The 11,289-nt window shown below is 39.0% G+C and overlaps 1 protein-coding gene across 1 annotated transcript in view; it reads right to left on the reverse strand.

Moving 5' to 3' along the window:
- The window catches only part of KITLG (KIT ligand), a 94,145-nt gene that overhangs the window by 41,933 nt on the left and 40,923 nt on the right, over positions 1–11,289 (reverse strand). Inside the window, exon 2 of the mRNA XM_032801219.2 lies at positions 3,882–3,995. Coding sequence (XP_032657110.1) covers positions 3,882–3,995 — 114 coding nt within the window. The remainder of the gene's footprint in view (positions 1–3,881; positions 3,996–11,289) is intronic.

An 11,289-nucleotide genomic window follows, 5' to 3' on the forward strand; every position in this document is an offset into this window, starting at 1 on the left:
AACCATGGAGATGATTAAGTCAGAAACTGACTGGTGGGTGGTAAAGTCTGAGAATGCTCGCAGAGCCAAGGCAGGGACTGACTTCACAATAGGTTATTAGAACAACTAGGCTGGGTGGGGTTAAGTTATGAAGGGCTCTAAAAGGCAAAGCCAAGAAATGTATATTTGATTTGGAGATGAAGGTGAGTCCGGTGAGAGACTCAAGGAGGGGGTTGATGTGGTCAGGACATCAAGCCAAGATTATTTTAGCAGCAAAATTCTGAAAAGACTTGAGCAGAGAGACTGCAGTAGTTAAGGCCAGGAAAGAAGAAGTTGCAGGAATCAAGGTGTGGAATGAGGGCTTGGATGAGAGCTTGGGCTATGTGAACAGAGGGGAAAAGAACACAGATTTTTGGAGGTGCTATGTTAGGGGAAAATGGCAAGATTTATGGCCTGAATATAAAGATTCAGTGAGAGGACAGAGTCAAAGATGACACCCTGGCAATGGGGCAGAATGACTGGCATTGTTCTCCACAGTGAGTGAGAATATGAGAGAGACTAGAGGGTTTGGCGGGCGGGAGAAATCATGAACTCAGTTTTCGCCATATTGAGTTTAATCTGATGTCTGGCCATTCATGATGAGAGGTGAGATAATTGCTGATCATTTTTACAAATAGAATGCAGAAGGTGGCAGGAATAAAGCCCCAGGGGGTGGAAAGGACATTCATGATGAGAGGTGGATGATGTAAGAGGATTTACAAATCTACCTCTGTACTGATGAGCTATCAGCATAAAGACAAACTGAGTTAAAGCCATGATTGTTGATAAGAGCACCTAGAGGTAGAACATAGGGGGAAATGATTAGGGGGCCAAGGACCGAGCCCTGACGGGCATACACTTACTGATAGTTACATTTAATGTAACTAAAGGCAGAATTTGGCCCTTGTACACAAACAGCAAAGTAACTAAAGGCAAAACAGATATAATTGTGCATTTAGCATTAGCTCCTCTGGCATCCCGGGATCTACAATTTTTTGTAGTGGAAAAGAACAATTAAGGTATATAATGTGGAACTTTAAAACAAGTCCCTTGGGGCTAATGGGGAAATAAGGCAAATCTGTGCCATCAGAACTGAAACTCACTATGTAGACTTCTAGCACAATGGGGCCCTGGTTCATATCTGGGGCTTCTAGGTGCTTCAGCAATAAAAATAATAAATAATAACAGACTTTATTATGCTCTCAATTTACACATGATTGATCCTTGTAACTCAGTCTCCTGCAACCAGTGATAACCTGAGGCATTTTTCATTTCGATTCATATATTTTGCTTTAAAGTGCATAAATGTTGCCAAAATGCTTACAGTTAAAAGCTTTATATATATTTTAATGATGTCGGAACTGAATGTTTGATCACTTAACTCTTTGGAGTACCGTATCTACATTTGTATGCATTAATGATACACTATCTCTAGATCATAACATGTTAATGAATATAAAATAAATGCAACAAATCAACATAAAAGCTTGTGTTTTCAAATACACTGCTATCATTTTCAAAATAAAGGCAATACCCTCTTTGAATTTAAGCATTAGAAGGTTTCTTTGGAGGGGAAAGGAATAGCATTTATGAAGAGCATGTAATCCAGACATACTGAAGACAGTTGCATGACTCTCATTGCCTTCAGTGGAGCCATGATTTCATTATAGAAACCTGAAAACCCTGCCGAATCAATTCAGTTTTGAAGTATTCTGTGTAATACTGTACTTTGCTGTTGCTGTAGTCTGAACAATCAGTGCGCAATATGAATTACTCTCTACCCTTGTATACAAGTGTGTCTGTGTATGTGTGTGTGTGTAAATACACTACTAATATAAGGCCCATGATACTTCAGGCTTGTCTTCACTACTGGAGAGACAGATGCTGCTGCAATTGATGCAATGGGGGTCAATTTAGCAGGTCTAGTGAAGTTCCGCTAAATCAATGCCAGAGCTCTCTCTGGTTGACTCCATACTCCAGCTCCCCGAGAAGAGTAAGATACGTCAATGGGAGAGCCTCTCCCATTGACACAGCGCAGTGAAGACACCACAGTAAGTCAACCTAAGCTATGTTGACTCTGATTACATTATTCACATAGCTGGAATAGTGTAACTTTGGTCAAATTTCCCCAGTAGTGTAGACAAGACCTTAGGCTCTAAAACCACTGTAGTTTAAGCCCCATTATACATAGCTCCCTATACCATTCCCAGTGCCCAGCTGTCAACAGTGCAGTTTACCTAAAAGGGCACCGTCAACTTGTAATGGTCTAATTTTTAAAAAGAGTTAAAGTAGTTTAAGGTACGACACCTATCTCCAAGTCCTGCTCCCCATTTTTGTGGTTTTATAGAGATGACTTGTATGTGAAACACCCACACAAACTGACCATACAGTGGAGAAAATACACAAGTAAGCAAACTGGAAAAAATAGAAAACATTTCCCTTCTAGTTTCTGTATTATTTCCAGGCCTAAATTCCATTCACCACACAGGTACAGTTGTCTGCTGCATGGCTCCACTTGCAGGGTCTAGTCCTTAGGTGCTAGCTCTTGTAACAGAGGTAGGTAATAAAATTCATATAGAAGTGAAGTTTTTTAAGCTAAGCGTCCTTTTAAGATGAGCTATCATGGGAAAACAGTGTGAAAGGTCATATTGCATGCAAATTTATTGCTCCCTCCGTTTATGCTTGATTCAGTTTTAAGCCATATACTGTTAAATTGGAAGAGCTAACAGATTTATTCCATCTGAAAATATGACAATTCATAAAATTGGTGGTGATCTTCTTTCAGAATAGTTTGTCCTTTATTTAGCTAACTCTCATAACTGGTTCTGTTATTTAAAGTTACTTTTACAACATTTGAGGAAACAAAGCAGAATGTTCCTCAAACAGAAGCTATTATTCTGAATAAACATTTAAATATTTTGGAATTAAGCTGAAGGGGACTACGGTGAAACATTAAGTTTTTGAGAAGGACTACAGAAAACAAACTGAGGAGTTAGGAGAATACACTATGTGCCTGATGGATATGAGAACTGCCCGAACAGGATAAAGACATCTGAGATGTGCTGGCACTAAATGCCAGCAACATCATACTGAAGTCTTTAATGCAACCTTAACAAATGATCTTGCAACCATTTCAGCATATCAGAGCAACAATGTGGACTGAAGGGAAGTTCTAAATGATAGGACTTGTTGAGGGATATTTACTGCCTTTTACTACCGAACACTTAAGAGCTATGGACCAGATCCTCAGCTGCTGGAAATCAGCATAGTTCCAGTCAATGAATTACACCAATGGGGCTGTACCAGATGAAACTAGTCAAGGATAAGGCCTTATAGCTACACTTAGCTGAACATTGCACTCATGTGATTAACAGTTAAGAAATCATTTTTTATGTTTAATTGAATTTAATTCTAATAAGTAGGTGCCAGCCTGACAACCCTGAAGAATGAAGTCCTATTGAACACAAACTGATACAAAAGGATAGTACAAGTTATCCTACACGATCACTCTTCCCTATTCTGCTTCAGTTGTTACCTGGACCAAATCTAAGGGTGAAAAGGGAATCCTTATTGAACTATCTGCTAAGCCTGCTAACAAAAGCATCTAATGTAAAGGTGTTTTTTTTTAATTAAGTGAACAGGGATATTGTAGAAACTGGGCCAATACCAACAATTTAGTTCAGGTAGTCCAAACATCCTTCAGTTCTAAACACTTTTGGTCACCAATCTGGTTCACTATTCTGGTGTCAGTTATCCAAAAGGTATCAAAATATTTACTTTAATCTCTCCTGAAAACTTAGGTGTCCTTACTACCTTCCATTGTTTAATATTTTAAGAAGAATGTTTTTTAAAAAGTCACTTACCAGTTTTGTAATGTCATTCACATCATCTGTCACTGGATTCCCACAGGGACTTTGGGCTTTGACAAGAGGATTAAGTAGGAGCAGTTGAAGATAAAAGCAAGTGATAATCCAAGTCTATATAAAAAGAGAATATTTATCTGATAAACATCTTCAAAATCATATCGAATACAGACAGTAACGTGAAAAACAAGATAATTTTGAAACATTGCCTTGGCTATAAAGATGGGAAGAAAAGACTACTTGCTTCATTGTTTATACTTTTTTTTTTTTTTTTTAAAACAAGGGTGACAGTAGCTCTGTATGGTAGTACAGTGGCTTTCGTGCTTCAAGAACACACATGAACAAAAACTTTGATTGATTGTGATAGGCAACGGTTTAACACAATTAGCAGCATAATTAGGTTATTGCTGACTAGTCAGATATTTTCATTAAATTTCATCCTGGATCATTAAAATGTACCATATATTCCATTACAACAGATAAATTCCAGTAATAACTAGCCATATGACTGAAATCTCTGGAAAACAACACTCCTTATGGAAGTCAAAATGCAGCAAAACATAATACACCGTCATATGTATTGAATAATTACATATATGTTCACATAAAGTGCAGAAAATATGGGTAATACTAACCAGTTTCAAAAAGGAAAAAAACTATGAACACGTTAACTGAGAAGTGAGCATTTAGCATGGAAAAATAGACAAAAATTATTGCTTTAAGTGCCATAAACAGATTTTTGTGCAACAATGTCTTGAACAGATTCTAATGTGATAGAATCAAGTGTTTTGGCAATAGTGGCTTTCAGATGTGAAGATTAGATGTAACATCTTCAACAAGCCAGTAAACAACCTGAATACTAAACTTACTATAGAGTCAGCCAGAGTTTTCTTTATTCGCTATCCGCATGACAATCCGCAAACAGGCAATAGGTGGCATTTGGCTTCAAAATGCACCACTTCTACTATCAAAGTAAAAGGGCCAATTCTACTGCAATAGTGCAACTCCCATTGCAGTTACCTAGAGCTTTACAAATGAAAATTAATCCTGATTAAGGTAGGGTGGGACTTCAGAATTAATTATTCCTAACTCCATGCATGGATACGCCTTTTCCTGGAATAAGAATGCTGTAAACTGAATTAGCTTAATAGATTTAAGACAAAGAATAGCTAATAAGAAATAATCTCTATGTAGACAAGCTGCAAGATTCAGGGCTGTTTCCAAACAAGTTCTTTGGAAATGCAGACTGCTGAAGCATTGTTTTATTTACTCACTTGCTCAGTGCACCAAATTCTGTTCTGCACATACTGTATAACAATGAGTCATACCAGTGTACTAAGAGCAGAATTTGACCTCACGTCTAATGAGCAAGGAAGTAATTGAATCGTTATATAGAAAGGTGTTTTGCTATCCCAAGTGCCAAACAGATCTGAACCAATTAGAAGCTCCACTAAAAGTAGTACCACATATCAGACAACAAACTGGACTTGGAGGCCTTTTCTTAGTTACTGTACTTCATATGGTAATACCTTAAAGGTGTAGGCCATACATAAATTTTGAGAACAAAAATAACTTACTTATATGCAACAGTTAAAATATAGGTATATATCTAATGTAAGTAATCAGATAGAAAGTCATGGTTCATCTGTAACTTTTATAAAAAACATGTGCTTTGTGGATTTTGAAATATCAAATGGAACTTTTCTTGTTCATTTCTTTCCTATTATAGGTGATCTGGGACGTTTAAACTTAATGCCATCCTACAGCTGCTGAGAAGCTGCAAAACTATTGCTGCTTTGAACAAGTTATCAAAATACTTTGATTATTTATATGTACATACTGATATCACATGTGCATATGCACATGCATGCGTGCGCACACACACACGACTGCATAGACTAGAGAGCTAAAGGATATTTGTGTTATTCATTCTTCATCTGGAGCTAACATTCTGGTTTCATCAATAGCAGTTTTGTTAAATCAAGGATGGCATAACATGAGCCACTGTGAACTGTCACACTGTCTGGAGTGCCTCACAACTGTGAATGCTTACCTCAGGGCAGACCGTCAGAAAACAGGTCAGAGACCCCAAACTGGTGGTGTGTTCTATAATTAGATTTCACCAAGCCAGTAAGAAAGGTGAGCTCCTGGATCACTATAACAGTCTTACCATGGAGTCACAGACAGTCCTCTTAGACTCTCCAGTTTATCTTGCCACCCAGACAAACTGGATTTAGTGAATAAATGGTCACTTACACCAAAATCATACAATGGTCAGGTTGCTCCCAGTTCTAAGAGACCTGTCACTTACCCCCAGATCAATTGATACCCTAACTCTTACACCAAAGACAATGTCTGTAGCCAATCCCGTAATAAACTATCTAAAGGAATAAGCGTTAGTTACAGGGTAAAGCAAGCAAACATATACACAAAAATGATTTACCATCTAAATCCTAAGAGTGACAGAGTTGTATTTATCAATTCAAAGTGTCATTCAGGGCAGATCTAGGGGTAACCCCTGGGGATCTCTGCCTCAGCTGAGTGTCTGGCCCTGTCAGAGTTCAAACAGCCAAAAAAGATGGAAAATTTTCCTATGAGTTTATTTTCTTCACTCAGCTTCCAAATCCATAGAATGAGCTTCCTTACATGTAGAATTTCTCTACAGAGATAAGGCCATTAACCCATCCGTTATACTGAAATTTTGTTGATGGCTCATCTGATTTTGACAGTGCTTCTGGATGGGTGGGGGTGGGGGGAGGACGATTCCCATGCCTGGGTTTTCAAAATTATAAAGCAAAACTTACATATTTTCTCATAGCATGGAATACAGACATTTCAAGTGAGATTAATGCATGCAGAAACTTACAAGCATTTCACGGAGTCTAAACACTAAATACATTCTTATATGACAAATACCTGTATGTTAATTTTGCTCACAAAAGGTGAACTGGTCTGGTCTCCAGTTATGAGTTTGTTAGTTGTTTTTCAGTCTTGACAAAAGATTGATGCTGGCAGGCCAGATGCCAACAAGGATAGCATAACATGAGCCATTGTGAACTTCACAAATTTATAAACAGTGCTTCCAGCTTTACATTTAAACAGGCATAAACTTACTAGTACAGTATATTTCAATTTATACTGGAAAAGCATACAGATTTCCACAAACAGTCTGAGGGTGATATTTTCAAAGTAGGGCATGGGATTTAGCTATACATATTCTCTTAAAGTCAAAATTAACTGAAGATGTGTGACAAATCACCTGCATTACTTGCAAAATCTCCACGTCCCTGCTTTGTAAGCTACATGGTACCTGCTGACAATTTCATAGTGGAAGGGATGCCACAGGAATAAATGACAGGTGTGTATGCCAGGAGAAGCATGAATACATACCACTAGCTGTCTGGAAAAAAGATTTTCCTAACTACAATTTTTTGCCAGAAAAATATTCTGAAAGGACAAACCTATAATCAAGGAAAACCACCTCCCCTGCTTTCTGTTATGCATGGTTAGTTGGCCTCACCTTATTTTTATTTTAGGAATAGGATGTACTCATTTATTTCCTTATTCTGAAGCCCACTGAATAGTGAAAATGTATATAATCCCAGGAAAAAGGGAGAGGCTGAAACTGGACGAGGAGAGATTAGTTCAGAGCAAATTTCATGACTGGGTAATTTGACTGCTCTCATGCTATAAAGCATCTGCATTTTTAACTAGTGCACAGTAATTTAGAGACTTGGCCAAAGGTCCAAAGTGCAGCAGACTTCTGCTTCACAATATAACATGTGAGTTATGCTGGTTAATATGTAGCAATTTCGTAAGGGGAAAAAAATTATGGGAACACCAAAGTTTTTTTTTTTTTTTTAAACATACACTGGAAAGCTTGGACATTTTCCAAAATCTAACTTGTAGTGATAGTGTGGTTCCAACTCTAACTATGGAGAAGCTGTTGCTGCTCAGTAATAAATTAGTTACAAGGAAACAGGTAGCAACCACCTGGCAAGATGAAAGAATCCAGATAAAAATAGCAACAAAACAAATACAGAGAGCCGCTGTTCTACATTACAAAATTTTATAGTGTTCAAAGAAAGGCCACATCTACACTAGCACTTTTGTTGGCAAAACTTATGTTATTCAAGTGTGTGAAAAAAACTACACAGCCCTGAGCGACCTAAGTTTTGTTGCCATTAGCGCACATGTTCACAGCTTCTCCTGCCACCATAGCTACTACTGCAGGCTGAGGTGGTTTTATTATGTCATCCAAATGGGATGGGTTGGCGGATAGGTAATCTGTTTACCCCAAAGCAGAAAAGGGTAAGAAACTCAGTCTCAGTCCAAAAAAACAAAGTGAGGGACTCTGGAACACTGCAGTGGGAACCACTGGTTTAACCAGTTTAGACTCTGCACCCAAGACTGTGTATTATGTGGAGAAGGAGCCATATTTGACACCCTAACTCCTGCCCTTCAAGCACTGGTTGAACTGTGTTCACAGTATTATGTAGACCAGGGGTCCTCAACCATTTCTCCTTCCCAGGATCCCAAAACCACCAAAGTTCCTTGCAGCAAAGCATACAATTCTCCAGAGTCTATACAGGCCACAAAATGATTGAAAGACTAGGATCATAGCAATAAGTTGCTAGTTGTTTGGCACACTGGGTGTGTGGCAGGGTGCTTGATTGCGGCTTCTCCCATCTTCTCATCCACCCACATTCGCCAGCAAACACAGGACTACTTCAAGCGTTCACAGGCTCCTGAAGCACTGCTTCTTTACATCAGCGCAGAACCATGCCTTTGCATAGTGAGATGTAGGAAAGAAGAGGCAGAAGCTGCAGTAAGTCTGGGTAAGAGTAGGGAGGTGGCAAGGCAGGAGCAGGACAGCCACAGAATCAGCAGGAAGGAGCAAGCTCCTTCTTGCCTCCGCTCCTGATGAGCCTTAACAACTGTGGGATTTTACAATTTTTTTATTTTCTCAAGAAAAGGATGCATCCTAGTGAGTACCCCTTATGACCCACTTCCAGGGCATCCCCAGTCATCTAAAGAAACCTGCTGTAGACAATGCTTACTGCAGAAAATGTGAATTACTTATACTAAAGTAATTTCTTTAACTCAGGAAATTATAATCAGCCTTGAAGAGATAAAAAAATATGGAAGATGAAGATGCTTATTTGATAGATCTCTTTCCCAATTCCACTGTATTCAGTAAGCACATGTAACATTAAATCCTCTGTTAATGTGGATTTCAAAAGCAAATACACACTTCCACAGCAACTGCGACTGTTTTTATTTTGGTATATTTTAACATGGGTGGGGAGTGCAGATAAGGGTAACAAAACTAATTTAAATAATTAATTATGAAATAATAAGATTTGTTTAGAACTCTGACAAATAGCAGGATTACAGAAGTATTGATTAAGCTGTGTAATTTTGTTATGGTACCCACATGCTTTCTGTAAACAAACATAAATGTAAACATTTCACACGTTATTTTTATATCCATAATATCTTTGTGTGATATCTAAAATAGTTAACACACAACACAAATATACTTAATGTTTGTGTGTGTGGTGGTGGGAATTAGTCCGCTAATGTTACAAATTTAAGAGTGGGAGGGGTACAACTAATCTGTATCTAATTTTAGTTCAAAAGGCTCTGTTGCCTATAGTAGTTGTGTTATCCTTAAGTAGCAGTCTTCCTCCGACTTCCCATAAACTTCACATCCACAAACTGTTCCTCCATCCTTGTCGAATCTCACTCATTTTCCTTTGGAAGATTTCTGAGGTGCTTAGGAGGGTTAACGGGAGAGGACAAAAGCAGTGTATTTTGAATGGTTTTTCTGTTTGTCAATGTGACGTTGGAGTGGAACTTGCCAGAATCCACTAGCTGCATGTAGCGAGGAAAATACTGTTGCCTCAATGAACGTGGTGATTATGGGTCTTAGTCTCCTCTCAGTTACACTTGTAGTAAAGCAGGAGTAACGAAATTCAAGTCAATGCATTACAAGAGTCTACAAATAGTTAAGTGGAAACAGAAAATGACGTATTCTATTGTGGAATACCTTTCCCTCTTTACTGCTACAATTAGCTTCTCTACATCTATGCAGATACAGACACCCCCCACCCTTTCCCCATAACGGGCATCATAGAGACACATCGCTCTGTCAGTGCAACAACACTGTGTTCCACCATTTGTCTTCTACACATGGTTCAGGATCTCAGGATAATCAGCGTGCTCTTCTGCACTTCCAGGCTCACGTCATGCTGCCTCAGTAGAACTGCTGCGGCATGCTACACTTTCTGCTCCCCTTGACAGATGCAGCAGCAGCAGGCAGCACCAGCCAATCTGTTACTGCAGCACTAAATGATATACAGAATTGTACCTGTGCCCCGCAGTACAGTGTGTGTCTCTAGTGGCATGTAAGATTTACTATTATAATACATCATGCACAAGATCGAGTTTATCTTGAAATAGAATTTTCAATAGTCTAGTAATTTTTCGTAAAATTTATTACAATACAATGTTTTTACTCAGTTTAATTTTCTGTGGGGATACTAATACAAAATATTACACTGTCCTCCACAAAAACACTGTTGCCAAAAACACTCTTTGTCTGCTCAATAATCTTGCATGCCAATCTGTGATGCAGGCAGTTTCCTTGTGTCCCGTAATGTGTTTTGGATGACAGCCAGTAAGCTTAGCTTTCAAACACTGGGAAACTTAGTTACCAAGAAACAGGTACTTAGGCCTGGATGCTGGTCTCTTGAGGTCATGTTAACTATATTCATTTAAATATTTACTGATTTTAATCCATCAAATAGCATTCTGATTCTGTCAGGAACTAAGAGTTCTTTGAATCTCCTCTGCACACCCTACTCTTGGGATGCACCACCCAGCAGAGACCGTGGAATCTTCTGGTAGCAGGGCTTGTTAAGAGTGCTCACGCACCCTTCCCATTCCTATGCCCAGCATACAAGCACATTCTGAGGGCAAGACACTAGAAGGGGGCTTGGTGCCTGTTGTCTCCTCAGTTCCTTCCAAATGCAGCAGTGAAAGGATGTGAACCTCTCTGGATCTCCCAGCTCCATAGCTGGAGTGCCTTTTTACCGTTTAGACTCGTTATCGTTAAAAAGTTTTATAGTTCATTTTTAGGATAGTGCAGATTAGCACTTTAGCTTCAAGGAGGAATATTTACTGGTACTGACATGCCACACCCTACCATGAAGCAGCATAGGTGTAGGGGACTGCAGAAGATTGTGTCACGGCCTAGCTAGGGTGTCTCCGCTTTCTCAGCGGCCTTGTGAAAAGCCCCTGCTTGCTAAGTGGCCGGTCATAGTAGGACACGGCATGCCAGTTATAACTTGCTTTTAACTGCTTGAAACCAGTTTGTATGGCCTTAGGCCAAAGGGCGGACATA

This window comes from Chelonoidis abingdonii, chromosome 1 (assembly GCF_003597395.2).
Source record: "Chelonoidis abingdonii isolate Lonesome George chromosome 1, CheloAbing_2.0, whole genome shotgun sequence".
NCBI lineage: Eukaryota > Metazoa > Chordata > Testudines > Testudinidae > Chelonoidis > Chelonoidis abingdonii.